This window comes from Magnolia sinica, chromosome 8 (assembly GCF_029962835.1).
Source record: "Magnolia sinica isolate HGM2019 chromosome 8, MsV1, whole genome shotgun sequence".
NCBI classification, from domain to species: domain Eukaryota; kingdom Viridiplantae; phylum Streptophyta; class Magnoliopsida; order Magnoliales; family Magnoliaceae; genus Magnolia; species Magnolia sinica.
Window position 1 is genome coordinate 84,564,414 of NC_080580.1, and position 14,059 is coordinate 84,578,472.

General features: G+C 40.6%; 1 protein-coding gene across 2 annotated transcripts; it reads right to left on the bottom strand.

Moving 5' to 3' along the window:
- Positions 1-7,348: 7,348 nt before the first annotated feature.
- On the bottom strand, positions 7,349-8,795 carry LOC131253554 (LOB domain-containing protein 15-like). 2 transcript variants are annotated; one of them, XM_058254588.1, is made up of 3 exons: positions 8,505-8,795; positions 7,917-8,166; positions 7,349-7,829 (listed from the first exon to the last, which is right to left on the bottom strand). In XM_058254588.1, exons 1-3 carry the CDS (start codon positions 8,516-8,518, stop codon positions 7,443-7,445), a joined length of 651 nt encoding a protein of 216 aa, XP_058110571.1. In that variant the 5' UTR covers positions 8,519-8,795; the 3' UTR covers positions 7,349-7,442. The 2 variants fall into 2 exon arrangements, with proteins under 2 accessions (XP_058110571.1, XP_058110570.1); XM_058254587.1 differs by having other exon boundaries at positions 7,917-8,176.
- Between the last annotated feature and the right edge of the window lie 5,264 nt (positions 8,796-14,059).

The window sequence follows — 14,059 nt, forward strand, 5'->3', positions numbered from 1 at the left end:
CCCATATTGCTTAGAGAGAAAGAACCAGAGAAGTTTATGAGCTTTGACTTCTCTAATGTTCTTACTTGAAGAATAGTGAGAAGAATATTGTTTTTCACATTGGAACACATGCAGGGATGCGCATGTACTCGTGTTGGCACAAGTACAGGTGAGGGCATGAGCTGTGAGGCAGTATGGTTGTAGAAGCGCTAGTGACGCACTTTAAACTTTCCACGTACATATGCATGTGTGCATTGTATCACGAGTGGCGCTCCCACACGACATACCACAGATCGACGCAATCCGCTGTGATTAGGCTAAGTTGTTGAAGAATCATCCATAGTGAGTATGTCCATCACAAGATCGAGCCGATTGGTCGGTGAATTTTGATCATTATGCCAATCATCCATATGTGTGTTTTATTCATGGATTAAAATATACAACACCTCCTTTCAATCGTTTTTCTCTTAAAAGCAAACAAAGTGGTTTTTTTTTTTTTTTTTGTTTTCTCAATACACAGCATTTGCCAAAATTGCAAACAACATACCGAGATCCTGGTGTGGTCTTTTCATGATTGTTGAACACAAAACCACTATGAGGGGATGATTAATGCTTTAAGAAATATTTGACACGTGCTTCAAGTTTGTTTCTAATTTGATTGTATGTTGTATTTAATTTCAATTTCTACCTCTATTTTATCCAACACACAATACACTACCAATATTAGTAAATAATAATTAAAGTTTCTCATACTATACATATAAACAAAGATGGTCTCAAGTCCACTGGATTGGACTGTCCACCCAATGGATCAATTCCAACCTTTCATGTTTGTGCAACATCAAATCCATCTGGTAAGTTGGCCTTATCATGAGGTTCACTAAAAAAATAAAAAAATAAAAAGCCATATCCACTCATCAGTTGAGCTACACTTGTATTTTTATATCCATCAATGACTAAACATTGTTTTCTACGGTCTGATCCAACAGATAGGTGGATGGAGATGATTTTGCACTAGGTGATCCTCACATGAACTTAACTAGTCGGAAGTCATCTGCCGGAGACCGAGCCTAATTATGCTCCAACCAGTTGGACGTGAGACCTTCTCTACTGAGGAACAAATATAAATAGGATCGTATTCGGGCTGAGCCAGGTTGCACGAGGGATCAATCCCTAAAGCTTCAACCTGAGCCATTTAGGTTCGAGATGAGCCCAACCCAAGATGCACATCTGCATTTCTTGGGGAGAAAACTTTGATACTCTAGCAGAGTGTGCTGGCTGATACACTAGCGCTAGGAAAATTGTACATGTCGGACACAAGTAACTCAAATTAAACCGTCTAAATAATGGACACTAATTTGATCGATCCAAAACTTACACTAATCTGATTTTTTAACCGAGACGATAACCAATCCATGGTGGGTCGACAATTTTCGCTGAGTTATCTGAGTACCTGTTTACGATATCTGAATACCTACGCATCAACCCTTCGGTTACTGAACTAGCCACTACACACATGTAATGGATAATATCCATCGATCCAAGCCATCCAAATTGTGAGGCCCACGGTGGATGGGCATATTTTAATAAAACATGGTTGAACAGAAGCAACGGATGATCTAAGTTTCCTGATTCACAGCCATGAAATGGATGGTTAAAATAATCTGAAGTTAACAATGGACAGTCAATCTGATTTGGAGGCTATGTATTTAGCCATATATTTTGGATGGTTCCGATTGAGGCACGTTCATGCCATATGTACAGTGATCGTCTGCATGTGTACTTGCCAAATTTAAACCATTGACCTCTTAACTTAAACCACCTGCTTATACAATGTGGCTCAGTTGTTCTTCCATCCAATGTGACTTCTCAAAATGAGTATTCCAAGGTGGGCCAACAAGAAAGACGGTTCGGATCATGAATACGAAACCATGGCCATACACCATAGAGGAGCGATGAACTATAATTTGCAGTGCTCCTGCGAATCACCTTCCTTTTCCTTTTTCTTTTTCTAATTAAAATTTCTTCCATGTACCTGGTAATGGCTACCAAGTACCAAACTAGCTTGGCTGCATGAAGATGGACTTTGAGAATTTTTAAATGGGAGTAGAAATTCTATTTATGAATTTTATTTTATATTATATAACTGATTAGGTACAACCGGAGGTACAGTCGCTTGCCGTCCAACTAGCTCTTTCCCGCCAACGTGGTAACTATAGAGGACATCTGTACCATGAAAACGATAGGCCCCACAATGGAGATCTCCTGGCCCAAAAATAAGGTAGGCCAGCAGAGTAGGTAGACCACCATGATTGTATGTAGAGTCAGACCGTTTTTTTTTTCATTGATTCGAATGGTGTGGCCAACATGATGGTTGGACTGACCTCATCATCTTCATGGTGGGGCTTACCGTTTGTATGGCAGAGACATCACACACAGCTGGCATATTGTTGGGAAAGACCCGTTTGGACGATATGTTGTCGTACGTGCAGCTGCACCATATTTTTCTTTTTTATATGATGCATACGTACGTGGGAATCTGAGCAAAGACAAGCCAAGATGCGACTAATTCAAGCAACCACGACAGTAGACCAGATTCCATCACCATCTCAGCAAAGCTCCCAAATATTCAACACATTCAAGAGAGAAGGGGGGAATAATAATAGAAGGCTCGATCCACTTCAAAGCTTTTGTATTTTAAACTCAACCTACTGCCTACAAGCCATGTATGGGACCCATCCCGATGTACGCTTGACATTCAATCTGTCTTCACATCCGCTGCTAAGAACCAGATCAATCTTAAACTCAGATGGACCACACTATGTAAAATCATATAAGGTAGTAACTTAAAATTTGATGTGTGGGGCCCACAATACTGCTTTTCTGACAACGAATCTGTCCACCCCTCATATTCTCCTCACCACAAAAATTAGGTCAATCCAAAACTCAAGTGCGCCACACTATGTGAAATCATGCCTAAAATATTTCATATCATGTGTAGTAACTCACAATACAAGGTGTGGGGGCCCACTAGGATGTTTTCATGATATCTAATCAATCCACACCTCATGCTATTCTAGGCTCCAAAAATCAAATCAAATGAAAACTCAGTTGGACCACTTATGTAAAATCATGACTAAAACCTTTGAAATCATGTGGGGTGGCTCACCGAAATTTTGGAATGGCCTAATTTTCGAGCTGTCCATTCAAGGGGGGGTGCATTTGGATGTTATATACCAAACATGGTGGTCCCCACAAACTCCTAAAGGTTTTAGTCGTGGGTAGCCCAATCCCTACTGTTCTCCCCTACAGTGTGGCCCAGCTGACTTTTGGATCTGTTTGATTTTTGGATATGGATGAAAACATCACAGGGAACAAATGATGGACGTATTGGATGTCATGCACACATCATAGTAGGGCCCCCAAAAGCCATGTAAGTTAAGCTGCACCTACAAAGCTTTTGTAGTAAATATCCAGCCTTTTTAATCTCCTAATTAATGAGACCTAATGAGTAAGGTTGGCCCCACAATGAGGATTCCCTAGTGTAAGAGTCAGCCATATCTATACGTATCAGGTGGGCCATACAAGATAAAACAACATCTAGCCATTGATAAATGTAAAAATACAAGTGCAATCCACTCAATGAGTGGATGTGAGTGATTGTTGCACAAGGTCATCTTCATGGTGGAGCCAACCTATTGGATGGGTAGGATGTTGTCTCGTATTTAAGAGAATGGAAGCAATTCACTAGGTGAACCGTAACGTACGGTCCAACCGGTTGGACATGAAACCTACGACTAAAATATGGGAGTTACCGAAGGTACGTACTTCCCCATGACGCTCTCTTTTCTGTCCCTTTTTAAAATGTATTGAGTATCGAGGTCTCTCTCTCTTGTAGAATTCCACACGCCAAGAAAACCCGAGTTTGGAAATTAGAAAAACAATAGCTGGCAAGATCATTGACCACCCAACAATCTCTCCCTCTCTTTCTCTGAAATAATCCCATTACAAGTTCTAAAAATATATAGAGATATACATTGATACTCTGGTAGAAATGGATGATAAACAGGCAGTTATAAAATACTCAAAATTGTTTACACAGAATACAAATAACTCAACTAAACTGCCCAAATTATGGGCACCAAGTTTAGATGTACAATGAAGAAAAAAATTATCTCATTTAGTTCTCGAAATTCTAGATTGCGGAACATTTATTGGACAGTATTAAATGAAATATATCCAATGATCATATTTCAAAAAACAAGTGTCCACAAATCATTGTTTAGTATTGTTCAAACCTACCAGATTTTTGTAATTTAAAGACAGTGGGTTCCACAATTTAGCCGGTTTGATTTGGGTTAACATGCCCACATGTACCATTTCAAAGTGCCTGAGTATCAAGTATTCTATGCAACCGGAAAATCAAATAAGTCCCTAAACAGATCTCATGCTGTGGAACCGCGACATAAATAAGAATATAAAGATAGAAATCTAGGTTTCACCAGCTAATAAAATCGCCCTTGAATCGCATGCAATTTCAAAAGGATTCAGGACAGCTGATGATGCACCCACATGCACCAAAAAACTCTTCAACGATGCACGTGCAAGTAGTGTACATTGATCACGACAGTTGATTTGATGGACCATCATGTGGAGCTGAGATAGCTCTAAAAACATCATGGCGCCTTGACTATGTCTATGCTAGCCATCCTAATAGTGACTACACAACATTAGCTTAGTAGCCGTACACAATTTCAACTGGAAAAACTCAACGGTTAGGATTGTCCAATCACTTCAATTTCTCGGTCACAACCTATCCGTTCGGTTTCCCAGCAGATCAACGGCCCGGATACCCTTACTTCCCATGACAATTAGTCCTCTGGTTGTTACCCATATGGTTTAGTGTACTAGCCTATAAATAATGTAGGTTGTAATAGGAAAGAAACACTGAATCTTACGCAACGTTCTGCCGACATTTCGTAGTTTGTACAGTGTACTTGGGTTTTCAGTTTGTACATGTGGGACCTATGGTTTGTTGATCCGACCCGTTGATATGATGGGGCACACAAAAAAAGATTTAAAAAAAAATTCCCCGATGTTCGAAGTTTCTTTTTTGACCGTGTATTTCTTGGATACAAATTGAAGAGTCAGAATTTTCCCGTGTGGGATTTTTTTTTGTTGCATGGGCCATCTGAAGTGGGTCCAACTATACCAACGGTTTAGAATGAACCAAGGGACCCAAACCTCAACAAGAAACTGAATGCGACAAGAATTGAAAAAAGTAAAAAAGAAATGTTTTCAAATTTCAAGACCTCCATGGTATGAAATTGAAAACATGAGGTTTGCTAAGTCCATACGCGTCTAGCTGGCATCCCATCTACACGCCAACAAATGTGCCAATGTGGCTTATGGGAAGCAAAATCCAAGCCGTCCATTGGATGGGTGAAATCAGGTTGGCCCATTATCCAGGAAATCACGGTTAATAAGAGGCGGACAGTCTAGAAAAACTTTTCTAAGCATCTTATCAGCCATCCATTTGCTCCTTAGATTATGGCTGATATGACAAGTGAACAAGCCTGATTATGGAACCAAGCCATCTTCACAGTTCTACCTACCTGATGGACGGTTTGGATCCTGAACATGTATGAAATGATGGGACACACGTTGGCCTGTAGATAGGCTGTCATGTACACCCGTGTGGACTAAAACTAATTATATAAACAGACAGAGAGAGAGACACCTGTGTGGACTAAAACTAATTATATAAACAGAGAGAGAGAGAGGGGGGGGAACGAACAAGACATGGAATGCAGTCTGGGTTACTTTCCTCCTCGGCCAGCACGTGCCAGTAACTCACATGTGTGAAAGACCGTGGCGTTCACCAGGTAGATCCAGCTAATGATGCTCGTGGCTCGAAAGCCAAACCAGTCAGGTCGTGGGGTGGGCCTCTCGTGTACGTTGAACGTGGACCAAGTTAGGAAAACTCTCAACCATCCATATTATTAATGCACTTACGGCCAGATCTTTACTCCATTCCACAACATATCGAGGCCCACAAAATGAACGGCCCGGATATGAAACACACGTACCACATGGCACATGTGGGTGGAATGGAGTGAAGATGGGTTACCATTTGAAACTTGAAAGCATCAGGGGCACTTTGGAAAGCGGTTTGCTATAATACATTCCCGCTGATTGTTATGAGATACGTGGGACTATATATAGCCATTGATCCAACCCGTTGATCTGAAGATATATGAGGCTGATAGTGGCTACAATGAAAATTTTCAATATTAGAATATCCTAAGCTTCAATTTATATAGAGACGGTCTATATTCAAAGGAAAAAGTTCAATGTTAAAATATGCTAATTTGAAATTTTTGTTTTGTGGGTGTTTCCCATCCTTGATGGGGCCATGTGATAAAGGGCTTGGACCACTGAAGCATGACTCCAGATCCAACGGCTATAATACATTCCCAACCCCCTTTCGGAATTTCTCAAAGAAAGAGGTGGGCCACTTACATTGCAGCATTCCAACACCTCCAGATTCTCAGAAAGTTCGAAGCTCAAAACAACCCCACCTTTTGTCCCCTCTCCTTTCAATATTTCAGAATCCCAAGTGCACTGACAAACACGTGAGGGGGCCTAGACCCAGTCACCTACATTCCCCACACGTGCAAACAGCACACGTCCCCACCAACTCCCACGTGTGTAACGTCGCCGGCTGCCAGACATGCAGATCATGGTTTTCCCAAACCTGCAATGCATGTTCTAGGAAAAGAAGAAGATGAATTGCATGTGTTTTTTGTTTTTCAAGTGTTCTGATGTTCTCATTCTATACCTCTCAGTCCCTGGCCTTGATCCTGACCATAGGTTTGATGGACCCTCCATAGATGTTGCATGACCCAAAAACATTCCAAGCTAGAAGATCCTAGCGTTCCCATAATTGACCCTTTTTTTTGTAACCATGATTATTCATGGACCACAAAAAAAAAATCTAGGATCTTCCATCTTGGGAGATTTCGGGCGAATCTCAGATCAATGGTCTGGATCACGAACCATGGACTGGCAATGGGACCCAAATTACAGAAAAAATAACAAACATAGAAATCAACAGCTTGAAATGCTTAAAATGTCCCAATGATGCAACTAAGATATCTATGTTCTACGCAGGTGAGTAAAAATAAAAACCAAATCTTCCCTTTTATTCTATGGGCTTTACCAGAAGAATATGGTACTAGTGATTTCACCATGAAATAGGGGGGAAAAAGTAAATGTAACAAAGAAATCAAAACCCATCATTAGATATGATTTAGAAACATATGGACAGTTTAACCAACGACTAAGATTTGAAAAAAAAAAAAGAAAAGAAAAGAAAAGACCCAATAATCCAATATTTTTTTCCAACTTTATTTCCACATGATTCAAGATGAGATGGAAAAAAATGTGTTTTTAGCTATGAATTAGCCAAAATACGACACGTTGTCATTAGTAATGGAACTATAATCGGTGGTGTTTGAAGGCGGCGTGTACATTGAAGAAGAAGAGGTGGTGGGAGGAGGAGGAGGCTGCGGTGGGGCAGTCAGGGCAGGCGACGGTGCTGCAACTGACACTGCCCCAGAAGCGAAAAGAGTCGCATGAGATGATGGAATGATATTAGCACTAGTCTCCCTATACTTATACTTTAATATTTCAGCTCTTACTGCATTAAGCTCCGCTTGTAAGGATTGCACTTGTTGTTGCAAGGCCGATATTGCACCCATGCACCCATACACTGGGTCCCTGAGCCTAACGTTCGCTTCATAAACAAGGCTATTCGCGGCATCGGCTCTTTGGCTTTCGGGCACCTCCTAAATCAATCAAAGCCAATCATCACAAAGCATGAGTTGGGGGATCTGAGAAAGATAGAATAGAAGATTAGGGTGAATTAGGGTTACCATGAGCATCTTGGATACATTGCTTGCGCCAAAGACCTTGTGCACAGAAGCAAACTTCTGGGGCTCATGGGGGGAGAAATAAGGAGAGAATGGGCATTCTTGAGCACACCTCCGCCTCAAGAGCTTACAAGCAGCGCATGGTGTGATGGTGTTTAAGGTCCCAGGCGGGCCTAGTAAGTGCCGCCTTCCCATTCGATCGGTGGCATCGGTTTCTCTCTTAATCTTCTTGCCTACCTCGTCAAACCTCTCCCTGAAGAAGACTAACAAAAGATCAGAATAAAGGAAAGATAACAAATTGAAATTGAAATGCTACCAAAAAAAAAAAAAAAAAAATTAAAAAAAGGGAAAGTGGAAGTTCGATAGCTAAGGAGTTGGAATTAGGGTTAGGGTTTTGATGTATATGTAAGAAAACTCATGATTAAAGGAGGAAACATGAAAAGTAAAATTGAAAAAGATGGGGAAGATAAGGGGTCCGGTTTGTGGGTTTTCTTTTCCCTATCTGAAAAAAGGTGCCAGACAATGGAATAGGGGTTCAGAGTTTTAATATTTTTAGAGAAGGGGTGGGGTGATTTTTCTTTTCTTTCTTACCTGTCTCTGGACATTCAAGCATGCTCCTTGGCAATGGAGATGGAGTTGCAGATGTAGAGAGAGAGAGGAGGGGGGAGGGACGGAGGGAGAGGGATTGGAGGAAGGAGAAAGGAATATGAGAAAGGAAGAGAGTGCTTAAAAGGCAAGGTATTAAAGGAAAGTGGGCCTCAGTTTATAAAAAGAAAATGCAAAAGGAATATGAGAAAGAGGGTGAAATCAGATGTATGAATTTGTTTGTTTGTTGTTGCTGATGCAGCTGTTGATGTACGAGGATGGATCATATGTGCTGGAGTTCAGAGAGAGAGAGAGAGAGAGAGAGAGAGAGAGAGAGAGATCGTATAACTCACTCCCAACCGTCGATATCATGAGTCCCAGCAAAGCTGAATAGATAATCCTTGCTAATCTATCAGGTTGATAGCTAATGAATGGCTGAAAACAAAATAGCCAATGGTCCAAATTCACCAATCAGATGTCCTTTATTCAGAAAATTATAGTCACCCATTCAGCCTGATTTTGTCTCTGGGCCTCACCCAAGTAGGACCCAGAACATGGACTACTTAGACAGGGGTTGCATGCATGCCACGTGTACAGAATTGGTATGATTTTCCATGCTCCGCTGGAGCATGATATGAATCCCTATCTGCTGTAAATGCAATCTCTCTGAAACTGCTTCCTCACGTGGACATCTTCCAGCTGTTGACTTTTGGAATCAATCGCTGGAATGGCTAGGCTTGCCTGACACTTTTGGGTTCTTTCAATTTTTCTTGCTTCTTTAGTTCCATGGGATTCGTGTTCTAGAGTTTCCATTTTCTTGGGTTGCGTTTGGATGGTCAATTGAATTGAATTGCAATAACTCAAAGTCAAGATAAGTTCAAATGACCAAAGTGGGTTTACATTAGGAATTAAAATGTACCATTTTCATTATCTTCATTTCTTCTAACTGAAATAATCACAATTCAATTCAATTGAGCATCCAAACACTTCCTAGAGTTATTTGATAATGTGATATTGAACCATAAAAAATAACCAACAAAAACTACAACCAAAATGCCATTAATGTAAAATAATAATAATAATAATAATAATGCAATTAATGTTGAGTATATTTCACTAATGGTAATCCATGGAATCTAGTGAAACCAAGTTGATTTTGGTCAGAGTTTCATTGATTTTTTTCGAGTTCTATCAAGTAGAGTTGATTTTTTTTGTTTCTCAAGTCTGCAAAATTCGCCAAGAACTTTGATTTTACCAACCAATGCCTTCACTTTCTAAAATTCACTCATCATATCTTTTTGGATGAAATGACTACCATCGTCCCATTTTATTTAAGGTGGTAAGTCGAGTATCGTGGGCCCATGCATCCAACCCTGCAATAGTTATGCCCCACTGTGATGATCAGGTAAGCAAATATTCAGGCTGACAGAATAATTAGGTGGGCCAAACCATAAAATACAACGTTAAAAATTTTAAATCATGTATGGACTATATGATGATTGGATCATCCTGATTTTAGAGTCATCTGATGATCATGATAGGGGACGCCTGCTGGATAATTTGGATGCCATACACACGCCAGGTGGGTTCCACATGTTCCAACTCAACCACCTTTTAGGGGAAAAAAGAGTATGATATTTTGGTCATTGCACACTACAGGAAGTACTATTTGGAACTTGAAAGAAATCAAGACAGTGTTTCGTAAAATCAGAATTCTTAAGGAACTATCTTGTAAAAATCTCAGTTAAGTTTTCATTGGGTCTTGATGAGATCCAATCTGAGTCGAGTCGACTCGGCTGAGTTTTTTCGAGTTTTAAAATTACGGCTGGTAACAACAAAATATGAATACTTCAAAATATAACTAGATTCATGGTCTTTGTAGTCCAGAAAAGACCCATAATTAGATAATTAGGAATATTATAATACATTTTTCAAAATTCATTTTCTTTGTTATTTCTTATTATGGGAACTCGTTGGAGCCTGCTTCTCATACACATCTAATTTGGGTTGTTATACTCAAATCACTACAACTAAATTAAGCTACAAAAAACATATGACTTTACTTATACTTCAGCTTAATACTTGTATTGTGAGATTTCATGTCCACATCAGTCCATCAAATAACAAATAGAATACATCAGAAAGTGAAAATGTGATTAGGGCCCAATTAGCAGAGATGATTGAAGAACAAATGGACTAAGCCCGCCTCAAGTAACTTCGACTGGGACAGAATCAACACGACGTTGTGACCACGCATCCAAAACTACTTAACATCGAAGGAAGAGAACGATTGAATATATTGTGTGCTAGACGCCCAATTGATTATATTGTGACAAAATTCAACTGAGCTGGACTCAATTCAATTGTATTTTTAATCTACTTGAAAACTCGTCCCGTTGATTTATTTATTTTTTCAGAGTTGAGTCCAATCTTTCTTGGGTTTTCTGTGTAATTTATTAAAATTTCATGTTTTAGTAACGTATATTCAGATTCTACGGAGTCTTCTTCGAGTCAACCCAGTCTCTCCGACTATTGAATCGAGTTCTTGGGTCCTTGGGCTAATCACAGTACTTGGTCCCAGCTTCCAATCACCACATGATCATGATCAGATGGTGACCACACTACTACACACTGGAATCCATTGTATATGCTATATACTTGTATCATTCATCTGTGAATTGCTAATTTCCAGAGCCAAGCCGAGCCAAGTAGTGACTCGTTCAACCCTAGCTGAGCCAGGCACTAGATTGAGGTTAACACGTTTTGAAGGGTATTTTTCAAGGTGGGTGAAGAAAGGGAGGGAGAGAGAGAGAGAGAGAGAGAGAGAGAGAGAGGCATTTTTGGATACTTCCATTTTATTTTTATTCTTTTAATATGCGTATCTTGTAAGAAAATGGCACATCGATTCTTGTTTGACCCGTATTTTTTGCCTAAGAAGTCGCACCGTTGTTCTCTCAATCCCAACCTACCCTCTTTCTTGCACCTCGTTTTCCCAAAGAAAGTACCATACATCCATCAGAACCGAGTTTATGTGCAGATTGCTCGGGTTGACAGTCTTCACTACTGGGGTCCACTGTTCTTTAATCCAGTCTGTAGAAAGGGTGGGGCCCAATAATCTATAGCACTGTAACAAAAATGTCTTTGTTTGAAAGACTGCAGAATCGGATCTTTGGCCTTTTTGCCGTTGAACCTATACCATTTCTATAGTTTCTTTCTTAACCGTCTACTTCCTTGACATCAGTTCAACTGTGGACCGTCCATGGAGGATCATTGATGGGACCCACTTGTAAAAAGTGAAGAAAACTTGAGCAAAATGTATATTTTCTCAGATACAGGCATTGTATGATAACTAAATGCGGGGCCCACCTTGCCAACCTTTGAACCCCTATAACGTGGGCCCCAGTACTTGACCCGAGTTGCAAAATATTCTTGCCTGAGCATTGATTGTAGAATACATCCTTCCCAAAACCCTTCTTTCCATTCAACTCATTAATCTTTTCTTAAGAAATCCAAGACCCAAAAACCCTAAACCTCCCTCTCTCCCAAAAACCTAGCTAACCTTTTCTTCATTATCTTCAAAGCTAAATGCCTTGAGCCCGAGAGCCAATGGACCCCTTTTTCTACTTGTAGTGCCAACCAACATTCCTTTTGAAATCTTGAGGACAATGAATGGGGACCAAATCCACACCATCATATGATATGAGCTTGTGACCTAACTTCCAAACAACGGTCCACATGCCACGTACAAATGACTCCATTTCTTTCTTCTTCTTTTTCTGGGTAGCCTAAATTCAGTCCCTCGATCACGACATTGGCCTCTTGGATGGGACCGGAATCCGCTACAAACACATGTTGCACACAAACAGTAAAACACTTGCGTTCTGTGGGGCCCACCCTGTTGTGTACGAGTCATCCACTCCGTGCATCAGGTGCTCCTTCTCATGTTCTTACAATCCAAGAATCAACCCAACACAAAAATTACTCAGTGGGTCACAAAACGGGGAATGGTGTAGAATCACGTCTAAAACTTACAAGTACACATGAGGTGGGTGATTTTCGGAGTGTCTAATCATCCTTCTGAGGCTCACCTGATGAATAGGTGAATGGAATATATACACACATGGTATTTCCCACAAATAAAACCGATGGTGAGTATCCTCTATCCATTGTTCCCTGTGGTGTGGCCCACCTGAGTTGTAGATGAGGCATTTTCTTTTGGCTGCAGGTCCAAATATCAGGTTTCCCAACTGATAGACGAAGTGGATGTCACATAAAGAACAAGGTGACCCCACAGAGCTGGGGACAATCTTAACCATCTTTCCCTGTTGGATTTGGACCGTTGACCGGTTTCTTGTTGAGCGTCCATTCAATGGCCATTGATAGAGCGGCCTAGGATCGTTCGAGTGTTGTGGTTTTAAATCTGTGCTCCATCCATCGTGGCCATTGATAGAGCGGCCGAGGATGAATATTTGCCACGTGTACTGTGGATGGAAGCGCATGCTCGAGTCTTCCCACGTGTGGAGAAATCAGGAAGTCCACATTAGTCAAAAACTGGTCAGCATGGTAAAAGAAATGGTCAACCATTGACTATCTATACCGCTTTTCCTTTTCTAGTCCAAGATAGATGGCTGAACGCTAACTTCTGGTACACGTGGAAAAGATGTAGGGGATTCTGACCGTCCATCTTGTTCTCCATCTCTTGGATGGTCCAAAGCTATAAAATGGCATTAGTCAGATATGCATAGCCTCTGATTTGAAGATGATTTTTTGTTGATTGTTGACCATCGACTGGACATTTTTGAACCCCACGCAGCTGCAACGATCAAAAGATAGGATCACCCGACCGTTGCAGATTCTTGGCCCGATCTACAACGGGGACCAAAAGATGAACCATGCAGATTGTGTACACGTGCACCACAGGTTTAGATATTTGGACAAATGCCAATCTAGCCGTCCAACTCATGTATCCCAATATGGATGGATAGTAGCCTAAAAATCAAACTGAGATAAACTTGACCATTTGATCATGCCCGTTGAATTTGGATCATCCACCACTTTCTTTTTAAACTATTGGATGACTGACGACTAGATGGCTAGGATCACCCCCATCAAAGTAATTTCAAGAAATGCTCCATCCAGAGAGGAACGATTTGGACATATTAAAAATGTGGGCATGGAAAAATCATAAGTGGCAACGTGGTATATTTGTCAAATACTTAAGTCAGTCATCAGGTGGACCCCACCGATTAGACGTCTAGTATCAAACAATGGCTAGTCTGATGATCAGGTGGTTCATACGGTAATCCAACGTGGGTTCAAATTCAATGCACACGTGTAGCATATTTGACAGTAATATCAGCTTAGTTTTTAAAATGGGGCATCTACCCTTTTAGATCCGACTGATGAGTGGCCTCGATCTCGTACGTGTGTTATGTTGAATAAGCAAGTGACAAAAATAGCGTTTTCTCCATTCCATGGAAGGTGAATCAGGACCATCCACCTTGTGATATCTACCGTGGATGGTCCACAGGAATAAAGCTACTCGGATCACAAAAAACTAG